Genomic DNA, 26,051 nt, shown 5'->3' with positions numbered 1-26,051 from the left:
AAGCGGCGTATACAGTCTATCTGTCAAAAAACAATGGCGGCGCCCAGAGAGCGTCCTAAAAAACTGCAAAGCGTCCAAAAACACGCTTTTAACATATTGTACGCAAAGTGAGCCGAAGTTAAATGTTAAGAAAGACATTATAGAAAAGATCTTATACGATGTTGTATGTTCAGTTGCCGACACAGTCGGAAAAGCTAAACAAAAACGCGACACGACGGGTCCAAACTTAAACACAAAAAAAACATTGAACGAGTGGAAGGGACAAGTCCCGTGGCAAATCGTTGAAAAGATTGAAGGGGAGGAAGATTGAATTTTAATTGTGAAATATGTAAAAATTCATCCAAGGCATGCAATCTACCCGGTAAGCACAGTTTGGGCATATTTGAAAAATAAAATTGTATAATACTGAAAAGACACTGTTGAACTCGTATAAATAAAGTTGCTAGTATGTTTATTTTGTTCTTTTTTTGCATGAAAATAACCATTATTATTTTTTTTAGGTCATTTAGAAAAATAAGAATTATTTTCCAAAACTTAGTAGTAACGTTAAGAATAAAATTTCAGAGTTAAGAATTCTTTTTGAAAATCTGGTTGTAATTTCAGAATTTCACAAAACCTTATCTGGAGCTCTGCATGTATGTCAAAAATAGCCTATCCTTTTTTTAAATGTGCATGTCTCTGTGACCTTTACCTTTGATCTCATGAACCCTCAAGACAAACTAATTTATATGAGTCAGGATCTAAACTTAAGCAAGTGAAAAATTTCATGCAAAGGTGTGGGCTCTAGAGTGTTAGCAAGGGTTTTCTTCGACCTATTGTTTGAACCCAATTGACCAAGTTTCAAAATCTGTCACAATGTTATAAGCACAAATGTTCTGACCAAGCTCCATACAAATCGCGCAATAAATAGGGCCTCTAGAGTGTCTACCAGTTTTTTCTTTCATTTGACCTAGTTTCATGAAGATTGGGCATTAAATGTGGCCTCTAGAATGTTCACAAGCTTTTCCTATCTCTTGACCCACTGACCTAATTGTTGAACCTTCATGACCCAGTTTCCACTCACTCTAATGAGCATCTGTGCTTGAAAAAAATCTGAGAGAAGGCCTGAAAATGTACCTGTTTTAATAATACCTAGTTTTTGAAAGGAAAATGACCCAGTAACAAACTTGGTCAGGATAAAATTGGTGCACATTTTCTGTTGTTCCCCTGGACCAAACTTGTTATTACCTGTGTTTCATTTCCATCTAAAATTTGACCAGATGCCTTTTTATTGTTTTTAAAACAAGTATTGTCTATAAAAGTATCTTAACACTCATGAAGCAGGGTAATCAATTGCAACCTGTAATTATATTCATCCTTTTTATATTTGGTTTATCAAATTATCCAAAAAGTGTACAGTATGAGAGTGTGAGTGGAAAAAACTTGTAAGAGTGCACTGTTTTTGCATGCAATCCAATGAAGAACTCCAATTACTGAATGTTATATATAATTTTTTCTAGTCAGAATGCATTTAGATTTTGAAAGGATAACATTAAAAGTAAAAGTTTAGATTACTTTTTTATAGTAATAAATTCATTTATGTTCTACAATCAACATCCATATACCGGGTACTTGTTCCTGGTGAGTTACATTTGTATGTTAATGTACATGCCTAAATATTCGCTTATAATGGCTGAAATATTATTTCATATAAATTTGTATAGATTTTAGTGCTTACCACAGGCCTTTTTACAGTCCTTTACCCGCGCACTTGAATTTTGCGCCGAAAATTTTGAAAGCTGATTTCAGATCCTTTGTCTATTACATGTATCTATTTACCCCAACTTAAGCCAGCCTTTTTAAAAAGGAATATACAGAATTATCTACCTACATGTATCAAAAAAAGTAAAATACAAAAACCTGACTAATGACTAGTGACAAGACTTCCCTACACAACAAACTAGCAAAGCATAAACCATATTTAAATGTACTATAATAATGTGTGATGTCAAAGGTGCCTTTTCACATTTTGGTAAATTGACAAAATTTTAAAAAAGTTGTTTCAGATTCGCAAATTTTTGTTTTACTTATGATATTTGTGAGGCAACAGCAATGCTGAACATTTACCATGCTCAAAAATATCCATTATAGACGAGTTAACGCGTGACGTCACACGCACCTGCAAAGTTTAGACTCCGCCCACTGGTTGGCAAAAAGAGGTGGAATTCATATAAGCGCATATAGAGAAGGTTGACATAATCATCGTTTTTATTGATAATCATGAACTGTATCAAATATAATTTTACTATTTATGTCTGAATAAAACATAAGCATGCGTTGAAATTCATTTTTGGAACGATAATATTGTTGTTATTATTTGTTTTTACTAAAAACGAGCTCTTGAGTGGAACACTATCTACGAGCTCGGTATGTGGTTACCACAAAAATCTCTACTAAACGCATCTTCACGTCCATTTTAGATACAAAATTTCAGAAATGTTAATTATTTTAGAATAAATTAAATTTAATGAAAGAACACAAATAAGGATGAAAACAAACAACAAATAGATCGCTTTTTGTTCGCAACATATAGTAACTGATTTTAGCCCTAATATATCTGTACCAATTTACCTTGATACACAGCAAATACATTCATAAATCTAATTGTTTTATTTAATTGTGCATACCAATTTTGACACTTTTGTTTCAGCATTTCTAACCGTGTTTAATTGCACCGTTGTTCGTCACAAGCATATTATCTCGTTATGATCGGAGACTGCCCAGACAATTACACAGAAAACATGCCGGTGTCATAAACATAGGGACCTATTCTTTAATTGGGTCCCTGCATAGACCACATGTGGCAGACTTTATGATACCTCCATGTCATCTCTTGGCATATTGAGCAGTTATATTGAGCAAGCCAAATATTAAAGCCAAAATACATAACATTTGCTTTAATAAATAATTTAATATATTAAAAAAAGAAGATATTTGTCCGAAACGGATTAACAGGAACATGTGTTTCTATATGTTAGCCAGTTTAATCATAATAATACAGTGCTTTATAACTTTAAATTTAAAATATTGTGCAATATTACTGCTACACAATTGATGTATTTAACGCGGGTACCGGCAAATGTGAACTCGGCAATTTAGTGTAAAGATTGTACGTTCTTGCAGTGCACGTAACACCATCATGAAACCAAGCAATCACAATGGATAAACAATATTTGCGTAAAATAAATTATATTTATCATAAAATGCTAGATTGTTACATGTATCACTCCTTATTACTTGTTAAGAGATTTCAATATACATGCAAAGACAGTTCAATTTGCACAAGATGCAGGTTTTATTTCCATTTGTTTATTAAAATTTATTAATATTGTAATTCAATGGAAACGAAACGAAAATTCAATCCATGGAAAAGAAAATTACCACAACATTTAACGATTGTAATGTATTCCGTTCTTATGGCTTTGTTTTATAATTGATTAAATGCGCCTCTTATAATGCACTTTCGATCGCTGATGAACAATAACAATATCCACACCGTTTATATTTATAATCAAATTAATATATGTTTTATAAGTTTTGAAATATCATTTTTTAAAGTCTTACTGTACAAAAGAATACGGCTAATTTATTGTTTAGTTGTGTGGTATTGTCAGCATTTAGTCTTCCGACCACGTTTACTCTGATGCTAATAACTAATTTGTATTTTATAAAGAGGAAATTATATATATGAATATACATTTGTTGGTACTAAATATGATATATTTGCACTATTGTTTAAAAGTTGTAATGTTTATTTCGGATTTTTTATCGTTTAATTGACTAAACAAAAGCCCTTTATACATGTTTTACGTGACTGTAACCAGTGTTTTTGCCAACCAATCAGTGCGCATGCGCGGAAAATCCCGAATGTAAACAATAACAATTAACTCGTCTATATGCATCTTTTGACAATTTAAAAACCTGAACATTATAAATTATTATAGGCCCCTTAAATAATCAATAAATAAAAACAAAGCAGTTCTTCACCACATTGAGCAGTTCTCCTATAAATATGAGGTCGATATAGATTGGTAGATTGCGTCTAATTATAGTAATTATTTGGACTAATTGAACAGTAACCTATCATTTAACCTGTTGATAGTTGCAATAATCTAACTCCCAGCTATTGACCCTTCGGATCGCTGTATGTATGTACTCATTCAATCTCAGAGCATTCAAGAAGAACTAACCTGTTAAATTGCACAGAAAGACTGAATCCGAATTTATGTTTAATCCGAACTTTACACACAATTAGGCAAAAACGGAGTGCCATAAATATGACAGTTCTAGACACATAAAAACAATTATATTATACACCAAAGTATGTGGCTATTAAATTTAACAAATTGTTTCAGACATAAATACACGAAATCAGACGTTTTAACGTTTAAGAAAAATGTATACCTTAAGCAGGAATCTGAAGAATCGTTACACATCGGCTATCACCGGATTGCTCCGTAAGCACTCTGGATCAGAAGACGATTTATTTCATAAATACATATATCTTACGGAGGAATCCGAGATAGCCGATGTATTACGATTGCTCCGTAAGATGTAAATCGACAATCGTGATACATCGGCTATCTCGGATTTATGAAATAAATCGTCTGCTGATCCAGAGTGGTAAATCGATTGCTTATGCAGAGTGGAAGCTGGCAGGTCGATCACCCTATATATTATGCATTCGTGAAGAAGCCATTGAACCTGTCAATAAATTGAGAACTTCACAAACAAAAGAAGCTGGGGGCTGTCCATTTAGCGCAATTTATTGTACACGTGCTTCTCACTTCGACGCACAGGTCCAATCGCCGTTCCCGCGAGCATATTACCGGTAGTTGCATGGGTTGTATTTCTTTTGACCTTTCAGTCACGGTTAACCCATGCAAGTGCAAGCACTTATTTCCAATGGGACCCTTTGGTTTTGCTGAAGAGACATCAAGCAGAAGAGACAGTAGTGAGATACAATTAAGGAATCCGGGTGCGATACCCTAGCTCTTTGCGAATACATCCCTTGGTCATTTTACGTGCTCAGTGTATAGCACCGATACACGTGAGAATTACATGGGTTTCATACCAGTACATCTCTAGTTGGGCGGGAAACACTTTAAGCATTTCTGAAATTTCCAGTGCCTCGGCCAGGGATTGAACCGGGGACCTCTGGAATGGTAGACCAGAGTGTTACCACTCGACCACCGCAACACGTACTAGCTATAGTGATCACCAACTGGACAGGTTGGGTTTCCACCGAGTCCCCCGGCTTCACTGTCTGCAAGCGTTTAGGAAAGAACGTCCGGAAAACTATTATTCTATAAAAACAAATCCTAAGTCCAAGGCCCGTAAATTCGTCAAAAATCAATGAACCGGAACGCAACTCGAACCTGACATGTAATCCATGTCGGGAGACCCACACCAAAAATCAGGTAAATATCTTTAAGCATTTATTAAAAACTCCAGAAACGGAATGACGGGTGGACGGACGGACAATGCGACTGCTATATGCTATCGTATCGTGGGAAAAAATCACCGGTTTCCTCGTTCATATATTGTGTGATTTCCAATGTTATGAGGAAATGCAAAGGTATCTGGGTATGCTAGCTGATATCTTCCAAAGGTCCGTGTGTATTTCGCGCTCGATGCTGCATAATGCATGATCCGGATTGTGTCTCAGCACGGATGCATAATTAACTTACAAGACTCACGTCTGTGACAAATGTTGATAATACTAGGAGTTTCAATTTTAGTGTGATCTTGTGCTGTGGTCATTTGGGAAGCTGGAGTACCCGAATGAAACCCGATGCACCTGTCCGGTATCTTGACCACTAATCAATCTCTGTGCGCCGGGAGCGGGGATTGAACCCGGGTGGCTATTTACATTGATAGCATCACGAGTTAAGTTAAGAATCCGCCATAGGTTAGCACGAGGTGGTGGTAGAAATCCTAACAACCCGAAATGGTCCAGAGTTGAAAATCTGGTGTTCGGGGGATTTCAAAATGTGGACCCTGACGTTTTCGACAAATGTATGAGTAGTTTGACGGAATTCGGCTCCGAATAGTTTGAGCGAGAAAGCGAAATAAATATAAAATGCGAGAGTTCATCTTTTGATGTGAAAGAAATCATTAATATTTATGTAAAATTACGCCGTCGAATGTTACTTATTAATCCATTGTTCATGAATGTAGAACTTGTTTGTATTTTAAGGTCGTTAATACGTTTTCTTTCGCGTTATTGCTTTTATAAGTGAATTAGTGGATTACAACAGCTAGCGTCATATTTGATATAACGCGTGCGTATTTCGAAGTTTACGAGGTCGTCACGTGCCAGAGTTTGAATTATCACCCCGGAAACCCGACATGCTGTGAAAAGTTGGACATGCTAGGAGATGTAGCCGATATATTTCAAAGAATTTCGGTAGGGTAAGTAAATCCAGTTCTAAAATTGTTTAGAGGCATTTTTGAAATAAAATAATAATTTGGTGCATGCAAAGGAGGTATTACCATGTATGTTATAAAATCCTGGTTGTTAATATTCAGGATTTATTTAAATATGGCTATTTAAAGTCGACGATGCAGGGACGATGCAGGGATTTGTTCCATATTTAGCACTTTATTTACAAATTTCTTTAAAGGTATGCCAGTGAAAAAGATTTTTCACCGACAGTTATATTAGCCAATGTCTCCGAGTAACATATCCGCCAGGGTTTCTTAAAAAAGAATAATAATAATAATTATAATAATATTCGCTCTGAAGCTAAGTTAATTTCCAGCTAATTTGTATCTTTTTTATTGTTTGAAAATCATTGTAAATGTAAAGCAATTGATTCATACAGGTAAAAATATACGTCCGGTAAACAATCTAAATATTCATAATAATATGTTGTGCCTATAGTCCCAATTAAGCTTGATTGGTCATTGTCGGCTCGGGTACTACTTACAAGTACCTCGGGTACTCTTAAGTATACTTACATGTACCCCGGGTACGGTAAATATACTAAAACGTACACGGGAATTTGAAAGCTATTAAATCGGTCGTTGTCGGCTGTTTTTTTAACTAATTATGTTCACATTTATGTCAAATTTTCTGTTAAATGGCCTATATATTACCGAAACTCATACTCAAAAAGCATGTTGAAGCAGTTTTTTAACAGAGAAGTTTGTTTTAGATAAACAATATCGTTTTACGGTAATCGGTAGCGCGTTTTACGACATCGGATTTTTAGCGGGAAAACAACTCGGGTACAGTCTAATATCGATCGGGTACGTTTAAGTATACTTACCGTACCCGGGGTACATGTAAGTATACTTCAAAGTACCCGGGGTACATGTAAGTACACAACCCCTCTTAAGCAGCCAGTCAAGGGAAACGGCCAAATTGGCTGCTTTAGCGGGGTGGCCTTTTAAGAGGGGGTTGGGTCATAGGGAGTCTAGAGTTGATGGCCAACTGTTCATTTTTTGTATAAACAAAATGGTAAATATGTGTACATGTACTAAACAATGTATAGACTTAAAATAATTTCATTTCTTCCTTTCTAAAGTCAACTATAAAACAACATTTTCATTCAAAAAAATATTCCATTCATCTTTCTAATCATCATCAATATCATCCTCATCAGAATCAAGTCAATGAAAAAGAATCATTCTCATGATTCGTTGTTTACAGAATGCGCGTTGTATGGCCCCAATGCACTTAAGATGGGAACAGTTGTGAATCAGTTATGTGTGAATAACTCCCGTGTCACTATTAATCGATAATTTAATTGGTTAATTGCAGTTTTATGTCTTTGTAATACCTACCGCACGAATTGGTCCCGACAGTGATCTCCTCCACGATAAAATCGTGGCCAGTTACTCAAAAGTCTGATAATAGCAACCAGGTGAAATCCTACTGTTAATCGTGCTTTTCATGCATAATATTATAAAAACATTTATTTCGCCGCGAAAATGGTTTTATCAAAATTAATATTGAAATCATTGTAAATATAAATCAAATATAAATGTTTTGTTAAATTCCCAAATGAGAATCATAATTTATAATCCAAAACACACTCCCGGTTGATGTATGTTAACGAGACGTTTACAAATCCTAGCATCCAAAAAGTACTCATGTATTTCCTTTGTCCGGACAAAAGCGCGCGAAAATAATGCACCAATATACAATGTCACGTCATACCCATGCAAGCGTGTTTTGATTTTTGGATAAAAACTTTGCAGCACAGAGAACATGTAGAGCAGTTGATTTCGGTTAAAAGTTGCGTTGTTCTTTTTAACTTTTAATAAGCCGATAATTGTCATAAATATGTGCTTGAAATAGTATGATTCAACAGCCACAAATAATCAATTATAAATTAAGAATCTCTTTTCCAGTACTAATAGATGATATTCGCATGTGCGGAAACAAAAAGATCAAACGGTCGAATATTGCTTTTAACCTGATAACCCGATAATCAGTCGCTAATTAATTGCAATTTTGCAAACTGGCTGTCAAAATGTTTATCACACGTTGCGTCGGTGTAATTTTGCCAGTATACTTGACTGACTTGCTCGCGCGTGACCACTCGTATGGGGGGAATTTAACATTTGGGATGCAAAATTGCTGGCCGCTGGCCGGAGAAACGGGGTTACCGCTAAAGAGGGGTTCATTATATAGTGTTTATCGACGGTCGCGGCACAGACCGGCCGCCTACACGGGGCGACCGGCGATGAGGGGTGACCGGAAGTAGGGGTTGAACTTTAGTATCCGAGCCGACAATGACCAATCGAGCCCCAATTAAGGGCGGTAGACTTTCATAAATGTGAACTAAATTTGGATCTATTATACATGACTTCAAGTTGACAGCTTTGCAAACATCTCCGACAATGCACGCGTGTAAATGTTTGTTTCTGTTCGTTCTTTTTGGTAATGATATATGCAAAATATAAACATTTATTTTCAAAACGAAACCCACGCCTCCTTCTAATGTGTATTTGCATAGATAACACGCATTTTTCATCTGATGAAGCCCCAAGCCTTGAAGGAATATATTCAGCCAGATTTCAGCAAATTATAACATCGTACCATCGAATTGTCGCCATCGTACTATCGCGATGTCGCATTGTCGCCATCGTATTGTCGCACTGTCGTCATCGTGCTATCGAATTTTCGTCATCGTATTGTTTTACTGTCGCCATCGTAATATCGCATTGTCGAATTGTCGCCCTCTTGATTTTAATGTGTAACCACAATGTCCCTAACGATATTCCGTACTCTCCTATTTGCAAACTATACACTGGTAATTCATAACCTATATCTCATTATTTTTGTTTCAGGTCAACATGTTTGCCTTCACTTGCTTTTACTGTCCCAAGAGGTTGATATCATTGAAAGAAACTGTCAAACACAGTAACAAATGTCACAAAAACGACACACTACGTTACAAGCAGCTGGAACTTGATAGTGCTACCGGATTATTCGGTTATCGGACTCAAACATATGAAGGGGTTACTCCATCTACCCATACAATTGTAGTCATAGACGACAATTTAGTAACCGAAAGAAGACTCTTGAATTATAGGCACAAAATATTATTATCAATGTTTAGATTGCCTACCGGACGTATATTTTTACCTGTTTGAATCAATTGCTTTACATTTACAATGATTTTCAAACAATAAAAAAATATACAAATTAGCTGGAAAGTAACTTAGCTTCAGAGCGGATATCATTATAAAACCTCAAAGTTCAATGAAAATGATCTACAATGCGTCAGAGTGGGCATAAATCAGCTGAAATAGTGAGCTTTTAATTTTATAAATGAACTTAACACATGTCATATCTCGACATCTTTGTACAGCACCATGTCATATCATTTTTTCATCAACACGTTGTATGTAAAGTCGAATTTTTTCACCAATACGAACTTTTTTAAGAAACCCTGGCGGATATGTTACTCGGGGACATTGGTTAATATAACTGTCGGTGAAAAATCTTTTTCACTGGCATACCTTTAAAGAAATTTGTAAATAAAGTGCTAAATATGAACTATAGGCACAAAATATTATTATATAAATGTTTAGATTGCCTACCGGACGTATATTTTTACCTGTTGTAATCAATTGCTTTACATTTACAATGATTTTCAAACAATAAAAAAAGATACACATTAGCTGGAAATTAACTAAGCTTCAGAGCGGATATCATTATAAAACCTCAAAGTTCAATGAAAATGATCTACAATGCGTCAGAGTGGGCATACATCAGCTGTAATAGGGAGCTTTTAAGTTTATAAATGAACTTCACACATGTCATATCTCGACATCTTTGTACAGCACCATGTCATATCATTTTTTCATCAACACGTATGTAAAGTCGAATTTTTTCACCAATACGAACTTTTTTAAAAAACCCTGGCGGATATGTTACTCGGGGACATTGGTTAATATAAATGTCGGTGAAATTTTTTTTTCACTGGCATACCTTTAAAGAAATTTGTAAATAAAGTGCTAAATATGGGACAAATCCCTGCATCGTCGACTTTAAATAGCCATATTTCAATAAATCCTGAATATTAATAACCAGGATTTTTCTAACATACATGGTAATACCTCCTTTGCATGCACCAAAATATATTTTATTTAAAAAATGCCTTTAAACAATTATAGAACTGGATTTACTAACCCTACCGAAATTCTTTGAAATATTTCGGCTACATCTCCTAGCATGTCCAACTTCTCACAGCATGTCGGGTTCTCGGGGGTGATTATGTGCCAGCACTCCCACCTCACCACCAATTTCGACTCACGAAAATTGGGACGAATTTTGCATTATAGCTGCAATTTATATATTTGCGTTTTTTAATTAAATATATGTTTGGCGTGATCATGTCCACTGCAGGTTAAATCGGAGTACCCGTAGGAAACCCTACCTGTCCGGTATGGGAATCATCAACGAAACGCACGTGCTGCAAGGAATGAACCCAGATTGTCTATGTGAGGAGCGCTTGCACCGATAACTGCGTCAAATGGCTAGCCTCTCTTACAAAAGCGCGTTCCACGCTTGGCTTCCTTAGATGTAATCTAAAACACTGCCTTTAATGATGCCGTTTAACAGCATATATTCCTGTGGTAAGATCCACCCTTGAAATAAACTGTAATGCAAAACCTACAAAAAGACACAAAACTTTTAAAGAAACCACAAGCAATCTTCGAAGCTCATCACCGGTTGATACTATAACAGAACACCAGGCTGCGTCACAATCATGTAAGAAGGCATGAAGATCCAACCACTCCAGGAACGAAGGTAGGCAACCATGTTTATCTTCTGTTTCAAGGTGGTTGCGGGCCTTGTCATGCCAATACTTCATATCTCCAGTCCGTCAATCTACGTCTCTGGTCAATCCAAACACGAAGTTTCCACAAAACGTTATCTTGATTATAAATTAAGGCCGATAATATCGTTAACAGATTTGTCATAAATAACTCGAAGTGTTGTCGAGTTGTCATATCATATATTATTCTATTAAACGCATTCATGAATTTTGATAGTAAGCGAGACTTTGGCGAGCTTACTAACGAATTTCCTGGACGAGTTTAATAAAATATTATATGAAATAACAACGAGTGTCAGATCTTTTTTGCCACATGCTTTTAAATGAGCAAATTAAATAAATATTTAGGCAAACATAATGATAAATCCCGAAGGTTGTTTACATTTCGTGACGTCATTTGACGTTGCAACGTCATTTCAGCAAAATAACCAAATGCGATTGGTAAATCGAACGAAAACTAAGCCAATGAAAACGCTTAAAAAGTATATTACACATGAATCAGATATAATTAATAGGGTCTGGCACGAGTTGTGATATATCATACCATATTTTATTAAACGAGTTCATGAATTTTGTTAGTAAGTGAGCCTTTGGCGAGCTTACTATCGAATTTCCTTGACGAATTTAATAAAATATGGTATGGAATGACAACGAATGTAAGATCTTTTTTAACACATGCTTTTAAATTAGCAAATTAAATAAATATTTGCGCAAACATAATGATAAATCCTGAATGCTGTTTACATTTCGTGACGTCATTTGACGTTGCAGCGTCATTTCAGCAAAATAACAAAATGCGTTTGGTCAATCGAACGAAAACTAAGCCAATGAAAACGCTTGAAAAGTATAGTACACATGTGTAAGATAAAAATATTCGTAATTGTTATATTACATTGGAAACAGGGTATGACATGTGATAAAAAATATTCGTAATGTTTATATGACATGAGAAACAGGGTATGGCATGTGATAAAAAAATCATTCTTCCCTGGGATATAAATCGAGTGGAACAAACTTGGAAAAAGTGCAGTGCACACTAAAATAGTTGACAGCTTCAGGTCCACTGTCCTAAACTGAGATAAAACTACCCACTCTCATGTTGCGCAAACGTTGAAAGGCTCTGTAACGTTTTACATGTATATATTTTCACCGATATTACATCATAGAAGATCAATAGGTTACAAATGTGATAAAAATATATCAAACTGAAGGCTCCCATCAAAAAAATCGTTAAACCCCCGTATTTATTTATTTCGCATGAAACTGCAACTGATGGTATTGCATTTTGAAAACAAATACCGGTGAATCAATTGCTATCTGTACTACCGGTATCCGCAAAATACACGATTGTGTCGAAGCATGCGCACAGTGATATAATCGGTGTTTGCTTCCGGTCAATTTTATCAATGTTCACTAAAATCTCACAGAATATATGCTAAAGCATGAGTGACAGTGATCCTGTTACTTTAGAAGGGTAAAGCGGTGTACACTTGTTAAATATAATTTTTTTTTAGCAATTTTATCAAAATTTAGACAAATAGTAGTTTGCTATATGTTTGGAACCTTTCAACATCACCCCACCCTTTAAAAAGTTTAATTTTAAGACCATGAGTATATCTGCCAATTTGAAGGTAAAATTTAGACTGGTTTATAAACCTTCCAAAAATTTTAATAATGTTTTGAAAAATCAATACAAATAAAAGATGCAATCGGACAGTTCACTGTGATATTCCTTGCGTTAAGTTTACACCTAAAAACCAATATTTACTCTGAACACGTACATAACAACATGCACCTGCTGTATGAAATGTACAATCACAACTTAATGTTCAATGGAGTTCTACTTTCGTAATAGACCTGCTTTTAAAAAGGTATTTAATTCAATGAAAAAGTGTCTCATTGGTCAGAAATTACATGTTTGAACATCAGATTTTGTTGAAGGAAGCCATACAAAGGAATCCGGGTCCGTTCGCCCTAATTTCTGTTCGCCCTAATTTCTGTTCGCCCTAAATCCTGTTTGCCCTAAAACCTGTTCGCCCTGGGTTTGCCCTAAATTTTATTATCAAAGCAGGGAAGCAATAAATATAACGAAAATTGTTATCTTTTTAACATTTTAATATACAAATGACAATTTAAGCTACAAACTTGCCTAAATGTGTGAAAAAACAAGAAGGCGCATATACATATGGGGCCTGCTTTCTGCGGACGATATATACAAATTTCATGAACTTACAATGACATCGGCAAATTTCACTGACAACACGGCTTTAATTGCTTAAAATATAGTTCTGTTATAATTAATTAATAATAATCTTCTTCCTTAATGTATTTATTATAATTGAACATTTTCTTTGAGACCAATTTCTACACAATTTAAAATATACCGCTCTGTTTCATTTACATAATTTATGTTTATTTTCTTAATCATCCGCTAATAATCATATTAAAGATAATTTCTAAAAAAATAATAATAACAGTTCTGTTTTATAAACATGATTTATGCATGCATCAATATTAAGTATACTCTTTAGGATAATAGTTTCAACTTAATAATCATATTCTACATAACTAATTTCTATATGATTTAGTAATTGTTCTCAATGTTAACTATATTAGGTTAATACGACACTCAATCAATCAGTTAACACAGATCGTTATCTCTATAATCTCTTAATTAATCAACACCGATCAATAAAGGCCGGTTGCTACTTCACACCGCGCAATACACGCGAGAATTATTGGAAGTTGATCAGTTTAGTAAATTGAATATTGATGATGTTTTTATTGAGATTTAATGATATTTATATGAATTTTAAATTTATTTGCCTATGCAGGGATCGACAAGAATACAAGAATTTAGATAATCCGACAGACGGTGGTTATATATTGCTGAATGAAAGAACCATAAACAACGCAAGAAGTTACACTCAAAATCTCATAATCTTAATTACTATATTACACATATTAATGTACAAATAATTTATAAATTTAATATATACAGGTTATATATAGAATAATAAATGATGCACTTTATATTGTGTACATATTTGTAATATTTAAATTTCCATTTTAACTTATTTAATACTTTTAATTAATCATAATTAATAAAGTTTTGCTTAATTTCAATTAACAAAATTTTATAATTACTATTGCATATTTTTTAAACTAACTATTGCATATTGTTTAAAATGACTAGTGCATATTGTTTAAAATAACTATTGCATATTGTTTAGAATAACTATTGTATATTGTTAGAAATACTTAAGGAATTGCGCAGTCCGTATCACGCATTTAGCCCAGTTTTCACAAAACCACATCGGTATACTTTTTGTGCTAGGTGAGCTACAAACTCTAACATATGGAAAAATACATTGATGTACTATAATAAAACAGTTTAGTAAGCTAAGAGAGCGAGTAGCAAATTCCAATCTAAATTGTTTACCAAATCAAGAACGCAAACGTAAGCTTCTTTAATTAATTACATCTATTATGGATCAAAGGATATTAGCGCTTAACGCTTATTCGCATAAGTCGAAGAATGGTAGCATTAAATGCTAATTGAAAATGAAATACGATAGAGACAATATTAACTAAGACCGTAATGGACAGAATGATTAATTATTAAGAACTAAATAATTTATCGTACGTAAATGAAGATCTCGTTACATTAGATGGAAATAATGAAATCCTCAAGGAACATTAAAATATATAGAAAAAGTACGTACGATATGTTTTTATTATATGCAATTGACAAATTAAATTAAACTAACCAGTTCCACATAGCCGATGCTGCCACCGTTCACAAACGTCGCATGTAATCGCATGTTGTCTTGGTCGTACCTCCAAATTGCACGAAATGCACAACACATCCATTTTTGAAATAATAGAACCAGACATTTGAGCTCCATTTTATATACTGGGATAATTCACAGTTAGGTTATTCCGAACACATCAAACAAAAAAGTGTTACCGAAATATAAAAGTCGGCGCTCTTTAACTTGTAAGCGTATTTGTAACAAAGGCCAGTAATATTCCCTAATTGCTTATTATATTAATTTATGATGAAATCTAAGGTACAAACTTGCTTACATGTGTGAAAAAATCAAGACGGCGCTCTATAACTCGTAAGCGTGTTTGTAACAAAGGCCAGTAATTTTCACTACTTGCTTTCTATATTAATTAATGGAAACTTAATGTTCAAACTTGCTTATATGTGTGAACAATCAACTGTTCATACCCCGATATACACATGATAATATAGGGCGAACGAACCCAGGGCGAACGTGTTACTAGGGCGAACGGACCTGATACCCATACAAAGTTATATTTTCAACAGTTTTTATGTACTTCACCAAACATGCAGAAAATAACTTTAAAAGCCAAAACATGGATAACTAAAACTTAGCTAAGATCAACATTTGATGTGATTGAAAATAAAATCTAGAAAGTCCAGTTTCAGTATGTTTCAGGTTTTTTTTCCCACTTTTTGGGAAGATAGCCCATGGCTTTGGAATTGGGAATTTAATCAGCATTTTCATTTAATTGGGAAAATAAATTTATTAGCCTTTTTTTCACATGAAAAGTCCAATGATTAGGGAAATACTAAATTTGATATAACTCTTTATAATCATTCAATTTAAAAGAACAAAATCATATAATACTTTGTTAGATGTAATTGACTTAAAATTGAGATAAAATGCGCATTAGACACTTCTTTCTATGAAAAAATGATGTTGTTTTTTTGAAAATTTGGAAATTTTCGCCACATTTTGGGAAAAAAGTATACTTTTTGGGATTGGGAACATAGCCGAATTTCGGCTATAAAATCGGGCCAAAAAAACCCTGTGTTTAATTCATCATATTGTGAATTAAGTCCTCTTGTCCACTTAAAAGCCTTGTTTATTTAATTGCAGTAATTGTTGATACTGACTTATTGTTGTGTGTTATGACTAAAGCTGTGACTGCTTAAAGATCTTATAGTTATTATTTATTATTCCAGACAGGCAGTAGAAGAAATTCTCAAAGAAGCAAGACGGTCCAAAGAATTAGCAAAAGATTTTGGTGCCCTTGCATGGTAATTTGTAAATATTATTGAATGAATCACACAAACAACAATATCAACAGTAGATGGTTAATATTGTAATTCAATTTTTTGTAGGAATATCCTGTTATGTGGAAGTTTGTATGTTCTTCTTGTGGATTTAATAAATTTCTTTCAGTTATTTTTTTACACAATATATACACATTATGCTTTATCTTAACATTTAGATGCACACTTATATTAAACTGCTAAAAATTGGGTGTTAGTCAGTGTTGTTTTTCATTAAAGAAAATTTAATTTAAATCCAGATAACAATATAATGGACACATCCTGGATCAGGATTTTCTCTATAAATCCGTTTTCATTGTAGGCAGAAGAGGGATGTGTTACCAAATAAACGTTTCTTGAACAACACCCTTGTAAGCACTCTGAGGCACGGTTACCGTCAAGATAAGAAAATGAAAGATGGCAGTTACCTTAAGTACAAGCAACACATGTCCAGTCGCAGACGTATAGGGGGCAGAAGCAGGTCAGTTTTTTTGAGAAAATTTATTTTGAAATTTAATGAATCCTTAAAAATTCACATTTCATGTTTTGCATTTTTGACACTTTAAGAAATTTTTTATGCCCCCATATCGAAAGATCGGGGGCATATTGTTTTTGGCCTGTCTGTCTGTCTGTCATTCATTTATTGTATGTAGTGTTTTTCCCAGGAGGGCAAAGGGGCATGGCGCATTACTTTCAAAAAGGGCATTTTAGCGCGCAGTTTAGGCAAAAAAGGGCAAAAACGTTCCCTGAATACCTGAATTACGGGGCAACATGTAATCGAATCTGAAGCAGTTGTGGAAAAAATAACATATAAACAATCACATTTAATGGTAATTGATGTATTTAACTTACTATGATTTATATTAATATATTTACCTTGCAATGTACATTAAAGTTCCATGCTGTTTCAATAAACTGTACAGCACGACAAACATAATAAAGCAATATATGAATATGAATCTGATTATACACAGATCCACTAACATATAAATGAAACCATGTTTGTCTTATCGCCAGATGTTTAAAATAACATTGCGAGTAAATTGATAGCTAAAACATGCAAACACTCGTTTCCGTGAAATACATCCACCAAGTAGATTACAAATAAATAAATAATGTTGTTGCTATCTAAAACATTTTTATGCATCGTTGATTATCACAGACATTTCATTAATTCCTTCTTTATGTATAATCTCCATCGTTAATTCGATCGTTAACGACGTTATTTGCCATTTTTTCGGAGTCGCAATTTAATTCTGTATAGTCCTCCATGTTGTTCAAATGTCAAATGATGTAAGCGACAGGTGCGCATAGCAACGCTAAAACGTATACGCGATTCGCATTTTGTTAAATTAGTATACGTCTCAGTAATTATTTCAATAATTAGATCTAATTATCTTTAAGACGAAAGCGATAAAGAATAAATTTGTTTGTGTTTTTAAATGTAATTATGCATAAAAATATATGTTTTGATATAACTGAATAATGCATGCAATGCACAATTGCCACGAGAATTACATCGAGTTTTTCATCAAAAGTCTCAGAAGAAACGATTTTTACACATTGCCGACCGAAAAGTGCGCTTGGTATAACATAGCCCCTGGCATTATCGATTGATACTGACACTGGGTTATTCACGCATGACTAATTCACAGCTTTGGAGCAGCAGTGCCCCAGATAAGCTGCGTATCTGCGTCTTTTACCCTAATAAAATGTTTAAAAAAGCAAAGAAATACAATATCATGCGTATTGAAAACGCAACCAATTTGACTTTTACGCAAACTTGCAAATGGGATGCGTACAATACAATGGCTTCGATCGAAAATGCTTTTCTCATCTTCGGTATTTTCTCTTTTGAAGTATTATCGTAACGAGGCGATGCTTTCATTCAGCAAGCACCTGGATGTTGGAGCAAGAAACAGTCAAACTAAATAAAACGCTCTGCGGACTAGATTTCATAGTAAAATAAAGAGTCTGACCAAATAATTTACGACGACATACATTCGTTTTCAATCTGACTTAATCCGTTGTTTTATAACTCAGTTCACCCTATTTCAAGAATGAAATCACCCTATTTTTCAAAATCAAAGGGTGAAAACCCTATTTCCCAAATAATTATCTGGGCCACTGGAGCAGTCTACCTATAAATCGAGCACTGTAATAGATTAAATTTGCTCAAATAATATAGTCGATTAGACGTTGACGTCTCTCGAGTAAATCAAGCACAGTCAGAGTGTCACAGAAAATCAAGGACGCTGATTTTGCGGACCAAGTGAGATCGTAAGGCAATAAAGATGTTATCGATAAGGGCGCGTGGCGAAATTTGTCGTTGAAAAGAAGGGCGTGTGGCGAAATTTGCCTTTGAAAAGGGCAGCGTGGCGATCCGGGAGGGCGGCGTGGCTTTTCGCCACGCTAAAATGGCCTGGGAAAAACACTATGTATGTGTGTGTCCCAAAACTTTGACCTTTGTTTAAGTTTTGCAATAACTTTTGCGTTATTAAAGATAGCAACTTGATATTTGGCATGCATGTGTATCTCATGGAGCTGCACATTTTGAGTGGTGAAAGATCAAGGTCATCCTTCAAGGTCAAAGGTCAAATATATGGCTTTAAAGCGGCGCAATAGGGGGCATTAAGTTTTGGACAAAAACATCTCTAGTTTGTAACTCAAACTGTCCTGTTAGGAAAAAATGTGTATATAATTCAGGGGAGAAAACCAAGCGTTTGTACGCCAAAAAGTGGCTTTCAATATGTTGATCCATTTGTTTTAATTGAAATGTACTTATTTTATTATGTATTTTTTAAATGCCCGTTTTTCAAAATGGGACGTATTATAGTTTCACTCTTGGCGGGCGGGCGGCGTCCACAGCAGTTTCCGCTCTCTAATTCAAATAATTTTCATCCGATCTTCACCAAACTTGGTCAGGAGTTATATCCAGACAATATCTAGGTCAAGTTCGAATATGGGTCATGCTGGGTCAAAAACTAGGTCAAAGGGTCACTAAGTGCATTTCAAGGATTTAGCATGGTGTCCGCTCTCTCATTGAAGTAGTTTTATTCGATCCTACAAAACTTGGTCAGAAGTTGTATCTAGACAATATCTAGGTCGAGTTCGAATATGGGTCATGCCGGGTCAAAAACTAGGTCACGAGGTCACTTAGTGCATTTCAATGATTAAGCATGGTGTCCGCTCTCTAATTGAAGTAGTTTTCATCCAATATTCACCAAATTTGGTCAGAAGTTGTGTCTAAATGATATCTAGGTCAAGTCAAAATATGGGTCATGTTGGATAAAAAACTAGGTCACAAGGTCACTTAGTGCATTTCAAGCATTTAGAATGGTGTCCGCTCTCTAATTAAAGTAGTTTTCATCCGATCTTCACCAAATTTGGTCAGAAGATGTGTCTAGATGATATGTAGGTCAAGTTGAAATATTGGTCATGGTTAAGTTATCAAGTTGTCCAAAACCTTCAAACGGACGTATATTGTGACAGTTTGGCACTCTTGATTTTACTTAAAATAATCATTTTTTGCTCTACCAGTGGTGTTTTGAAATAAAATCACTTTAAAACTGTAAAAATGTATTAAATTTAAAATAAAATTTTGGGAAATATATATATATATATATATAACACCTTAAAAAATACACTGTGATGAAAAAGGCAATATATACAATGTAAATAAGAACTATCTGCGTATATTTTCTAAGAATTTTTAGTCTTACACTAGTAATTAGGGAGTTGACACAAATTCTTACTGTTTGTCATGAAATATTTGCAACAATATATTAAATTTTAAAACATGTTCACGCAATTTGTGTTTACCAGTCCAGATGGGCAGCAAGGAAGAAGCTACAAGGAGCAGGGCTCAGCACCCTTCTATTTTGATCTAGATATTTTTTCCATATAATTATAGTGTAGCCTTGAGTGATATTGTTTCAAAAAATGTTTTATCTTGAAAGACAAATTTTAGGTGTACTTATGCTTGTAGATTTCAATCGCATCATGATCCTATTGAAGAAACAGGGCAAGAGCCGGAGATTGTTGATTACGGAGAATTTGATGCAATGAAGTATGCAGAACAGTGCACTGGTCTGTACATCAGAGATTCACACAAAAAGCATGCAAAAATGCGAGAAAAATTTGTGGAGAAATCAGGCAACACCAGCTCTGATGATTCAGAAGAATCATTTACAGAGTATGATGATGCTTCTACTGCACGTGGTGATGACAAAACACGGAGACCTGATAAGTGAGTGCATTTCTGTGTGACTTTCGTTATTGCTCAAGTTCATGAAACAATAAGATAAATTGTGGTCAGCTAATTGACCAATTCTCTTACTGTCCTGACAGTTTTTATGCCCCCGAAGGAGGGCATATAGTGATTGGACTGTCCGTCCGTCTGTCTGTCACACGTTGCGTTTAGGTTTCGAAAAATGCTCATAACTTCTATGTCGCTTCAGATAGCAATTTCATATTTAGCATGCATGTGTATATGGACAAGGCCTTTCCATATGCACACAAATATTGACCCCTGTGACCTTGACCTTGAACTTAGGGTCCGCGTTTAGGTTTCGAAATCTGCGTTTAGGTTTTGAAAAAAGCTCATAACTTCTATCATTCGTTTATAGGGAGCATAAGTCTTCCTATGGTGACAGCTCTTGTTCAGTACCCATATTTGTAAGAACTGCCATACTTTAGCTTACAAACGCTGAATTGATGGTGAATCTCTGTACAAAATGAGATAACCAGCCCACCTGGTATTAATTAAGATGTTAACAGCAATGAATTGTACACATTATCTCAATCACAACAGTTAATGATAACAACACTTGCAAAGTCTTGTTCTTAAATGAAATTAAAATAAATTATTACAAGTAAATACAATTTGAATATTACATTTTTGCGATGTGTTTTCAGGTTTTCAAGTAAATGGACAGACACCGGTTCAGCGGATGAATACAATGACGAACCCAATGAACCAAGTGACAGCAAAGATGCTAAGCGTTCTAGTGCAGTCAGACACCTTGAATCTGATCCAGGGTCAGAGGAAGAAAGCAGTCTACGCAGTGAATACAGGAAGTATGAAAACTCAAGAAAGAAGAAAAAGGATGCAACCCAGCCTGGTACCTCCAGAGATTATGACAGTGACAATGAAAGTGATCCTTCTGGGACTGAGCAGACAAAAAGAATGGGGCCAGAGATAGAAAAGAGAAAAGCTGAAAATGTTAGTAGTGGAAATAATTCAGGGACCGAAAGCACGGATAACTCAAGGCAAAAAAATGTGACTAAAAAAGAAAGGAAAACCAAAAAATTGCCAGTGAAAGGTAAAGATCTCATGGAAATCATTAGCAATAGAAGTATGTATGCAGATATTGAAGAGCTGAGAGAAAAGGGTGAGAAAGTTGTAGATGATGATTTGCCACAATCTAAGTTTGAAAAAGACAGAAGAAAAAGAACAGCAATTATATGCAGTGAGAAAGAAATCGAAAATGAAAAAGAAAAGAAACCAAAACCTTCAAGAACTTCAAGTGAAAAGGAATCTCAAAGACATAAATCTCCTGAAGGTTATATTAAAAAATCTCAAGGTAGAACAGCGATGTTGTATGAAGACAGAGATGACGATGAAGAAAGCAGCGCAAGTCACCATCATGAAAGAAATAGCAGGTCAGACAGGGTCAGGCATGACCAAAGTGAAGGTGACAGACCAGTGAGGCACAGCAGATTTGAAGATGAAAGGGGTAGGAGAGAAAATCATAGGTATCACAGAGGTCGAGGGAATTTTCATCGCTCAGATAGAGGTTTTGGTAGAGGCAGAGAATCAAGATTGCCCGATCATGATAAAGGCTATCAAGAAAGAAGTAATAGCAATGCACGTAGGAGAGAATCAAATGAAAGAGAAAGTAGTTCTCACAGACATTCTGAAGAAAGAAACAGAAGGAATAGGTCAGAGTCTCCAAGAAAGTCTGATGTTGATGGTTTTTGGAGGGGCAAAGATAAATTGGAAAAAGACAGGAAAAAAACTGATCAGCTAGATTTTGATGAATCTACTGACATAAGTGAACTTGGAATACCGTACAAAACTGTTGGAGATGAATGTAAAGAGGAAGACGACCTCTTCAATAATGAGCATAGAAATGAATTTAGTGGTGATAGAGTTTCAGGGTTTAGATCTCGAAGACCTTATCGTGGTAGGCCGTTTAACATGAGGGGATTTCCTTTCCCAAGGGGACGACCATTTAGAGGCAGGCCACCATTTAGAGGTGGTGGTTTTCCAATGATGCCGATGCCTGTTGACCCTTTTTATGCCACCTTTATGCAAGAGTTCTTGAAAGAAAGTGGTTTTGAGGAATGGTTAAAAAAGAAAGCTAAGAAGTTTCACAGGCGCCACTCTGATTCGGATTCAAGTTCTTCCAGGTCTCGGTCTTCTCACAGAAGGTCACACAGATCCAAAAGGAAAAAGCGAAGACATTCATCATATAGTGACAGAAGTAGCTCCAGGTCGAGGTCCAGACATAGGTCTAGAAGCAGATCGCGACGTAGATATTCCTCCTCCTCTTCTAGGCACAGAAGTTCTTCTAGAAGCCGCAGTAGAAGCTACTCACGTTCTAGAAGTAGGTCTCGAAAACACAAATCCAGGTCTCACAGTTCAAGAAGTAATAGTCGCAGCAGGTCACGCCGTAAAAGCTACACCAGAAGCAGATCTCGTCATTCTAGCCACTCAAAACATTCAAAAAGTTATGGAGATCGTAGTTGGTCTAGAAGTAAAGAAAAATCAGTTGAGAGTAAAGATGTGTCAAGTAAATCAAATAAAGTTTCTGAACAGGAAGCAGAATCAACAAGTGCTCTTGCTCTTGAAATTGTTGAAGAGGAATTGTTGAGCTCTCAGGCTTTATTGAAACATAAAAAATCTAAAAAGAAGGAAAAGCACAAGACAGCAAAAAATAAATTACAGTCTAGTCAAAACCAATTCATAGTACCTGGTGGAGATATTGTGGTAAAGAAACGAAAGAAGAAAAGTAGGAGACCAAAGTTTAAGAAAACATTTGTGGAAGCTTCAAGCACTTTTGATGCAACAGAAGTGATGGACTTTGATGTTGATGATGGAGAAATCATTGACTCTGAAGCTGAAAACGTTGTGATAAATAATGAAAACTTTGAAAATGTTTCAAGTGATAATGGTGCTGCTTGGAGTAGCGAAGAAGAGGGGGAGGTGTTTTAAAATGTTTTTTCTAAAAATGTGTAACCGTATTTAATGAATTGAATTTCCGTGTTTATTACCATTTTTAACTGTGGTAAAACTTATTAGAGTTGTGTAATTAGTTTACTAAGTCTATGATACAGTAATTTCTGCAAGGTTGAATACTGCCCTAGATAACATTTAATTTTTATTTCGCATTGTGAGTAGACCATAAAAATAGTCTTATGATTTTGTTGCGTATTTTTTATTTTCATTCAAGTAATGATTTATTGATACAATTTTATATTGCGAATTGCCAATAGTATTGCAAACACATGGTTTACTGTTGTGTTTAGTGAATTGGAATGGACATAAGTCTGTGGTTCACTTTTCCTACATTATTTGTAATCAAGTGTATTTGATCTGAAATCCTCAATAAATAATAAACAATTAAACATGAACATACTTTGAGGTGTCATATCACGTGTGATATTGATACTTAACGTTATTTGATAGTAGATATTGGAATTAAAATTTGTATTTAAAACTGTAAATTGAAGAATATTTAAGCTATATTATTAAGTCTAGATTTTTGTGGCACTTTGTCAGTACTATATTTTAATACTTTGTGTAAGCTGAACAACTAAACCGGTACTAATCTCAATTAGCCAATGAACACGAGCACCATCATATATGGCATGTTCCTGTTGACGCATAGCATAATCTGTTTCTAAAAGTAGTGCAATGTTCTTTCTTTGTGGCAAAATGTTTAAAGCACTTGAACTGCTCATTTCTGAAAAACTAATGAGAAACAATGGAGTCCGTGTATGTGTTATTTTGCGACGAATAATAGTCATTGAGTACAGAACATTAACACTGTATATAATTAAAATAAATTTTGTTAATGAACTTTAATTCAAGCTTAATTTGGTCAATTTAATCTGATTACAATTAAAATCATTTGCATTAATCAATAACATATTTGTGGTGGGCGTATGATCACGTGTATACTAAAACTATAAGTGAGCATTTCAACGAACTTGTTTTTGATTTCGCAATCAGGTTGAAAACAGTAGACTCACTTCCACACCTCCCCAGTCATATGATAGAACGACGGTGTATCAATGGTTAAGCAATCGGCATCGCCTCCCCCTTTCGTCCGGCATAAAATTGCAATTTTTGCACAAGACCTGGTGTGTGCAGTAAATGTGTGTTTTTTGTGTGCTGGGCTTGTAAGTCATATTTGGTTTAACGTATTGAAATACATTATTTTATGTATTATTTGACGTATTTTAATGTCATTTTGATATTATTATACATAGTATAATATGATTGAAGGAGCAAAACCAGGATGTTATATTTAAAAAAGTGATGAAGATGCTGGCCGAAATGGCTGCTAGAAAGAAGATGGCTGCTAAAACCAAGATCATTTCTAAAATTTGCAGGAGAATAATGAATTAGAAAATGTTCTAATACAATTTAGTAACAACTAAGTCTTAAATATGAATTGAAGTTCAATAATACATATGCGCAGTATAGTGAAAGATAAACACATCGACCTAATCCTGACCATTGAAGACACATTACATTACTCTTGTATACAGCACATTCGTCAAATGTATTATAAGTTTCATGAAAATACACAGATAAAATGTCATGAGGCAAAATATGTATCAGTGCACAGTGCGTATTATTCAACTTTTGTTGAGTAATGTAAAGAAGTATGTGTACATGCTTGGCTCGTTCTAGGAGTTGTCGGGTATAAATAGTAGGACATTAAATATATTTTCTTAAGTAAATATTAGTTTAGAATTACATAGGACAAGTCACTATAAGTCTTCATTTTTCATTTCTTATCGACAAATTAAGTAATATAACAGTATGTTTTGTCTGCTCGTTGTTATAATACATGTTTATTTTATTATGTCAGCATGAACCTTTTGACAAGCACAACAGATAGTACATTGTAGTCGCACTTGATTACATGAGCACCGAAACGTTGCACATGGACAATCGCTTGTACAGCCACATTTTATAATTTAAGCCCGTGGGTTGAAGCTTAAGCAACGCTTGATTATATTATGGATAAAATGGTGTTTTAGGTCCCTGCTTGAGCCAACCGTTACCACATGGATACAGATCTGGAGGGGTTGTCTGCTTTTAATGCGTGTTTTCATATACATGCCCCTATGTTCACATGTTCAAAAATGCTTTCGTGATAGGTAGCAAAATTGCTTCTGCTGTACCAAATTTTGCTTATCTTTTTGTCCAAATACGTTGTGCTGTTATATACATATTTTTGTATTAGGCTTTCCATAGCATGCTTAAACAGGTCTGGTCGATTCCTTCACAACTGCTTTCATACTAGCTGTCATTTCGCCTAAGTCTGTTAGAGTTGCCTGCGTTCAGAATATTTATTAATTTACCCGTACCGATACAAGCATAT

The 26,051-nt window shown here is 34.8% G+C and overlaps 2 protein-coding genes across 9 annotated transcripts in view; one reads left to right on the top strand and one right to left on the bottom strand.

Moving 5' to 3' along the window:
- LOC127878917 (kinase D-interacting substrate of 220 kDa B-like) overlaps window positions 1-4,523 on the bottom strand; it is an 85,231-nt gene extending 80,708 nt beyond the window's left edge. For all 7 annotated transcript variants that reach the window (XM_052425470.1, XM_052425465.1, XM_052425468.1 and 4 more), the window contains exon 1: window positions 4,444-4,523. The gene's annotated coding sequence lies outside the window, so the exon portion shown is untranslated. The remainder of the gene's footprint in view (window positions 1-4,443) is intronic.
- An 8,162-nt stretch (window positions 4,524-12,685) lies between these two features.
- Window positions 12,686-24,886, top strand: LOC127878919 (NK-tumor recognition protein-like). 2 transcript variants are annotated; one of them, XM_052425475.1, is made up of 5 exons: window positions 12,686-12,813; window positions 16,339-16,413; window positions 16,751-16,909; window positions 20,417-20,677; window positions 21,346-24,886. In XM_052425475.1, exons 1-5 carry the CDS (start codon window positions 12,782-12,784, stop codon window positions 23,645-23,647), a joined length of 2,829 nt encoding a protein of 942 aa, XP_052281435.1. In that variant the 5' UTR covers window positions 12,686-12,781; the 3' UTR covers window positions 23,648-24,886. The 2 variants fall into 2 exon arrangements, with proteins under 2 accessions (XP_052281435.1, XP_052281436.1); XM_052425476.1 differs by having other exon boundaries at window positions 12,693-12,813; window positions 16,343-16,413.
- Window positions 24,887-26,051: the final 1,165 nt, after the last annotated feature.

The sequence above is a fragment of the Dreissena polymorpha genome, chromosome 4 (assembly GCF_020536995.1).
Source record: "Dreissena polymorpha isolate Duluth1 chromosome 4, UMN_Dpol_1.0, whole genome shotgun sequence".
NCBI lineage: Eukaryota > Metazoa > Mollusca > Bivalvia > Myida > Dreissenidae > Dreissena > Dreissena polymorpha.
Note: the sequence above shows the minus strand (reverse complement) of the source record. Positions and strands in the feature narration are given on the sequence as shown.

Bases quoted from the DNA above. Each gene is read 5' to 3' on its own strand.
- LOC127878919 (XM_052425475.1), top strand. From the start codon at position 12,782: ATGAGTGACAGTGATCCTGTTACTTTAGAAGG. The intron at 16,414-16,750 runs GTAATTTGTAAA...TTTTCATTGTAG, and splicing joins GATTTTGGTGCCCTTGCATG to GCAGAAGAGGGATGTGTTAC. The intron at 20,678-21,345 runs GTGAGTGCATTT...ATGTGTTTTCAG, and splicing joins AAAACACGGAGACCTGATAA to GTTTTCAAGTAAATGGACAG.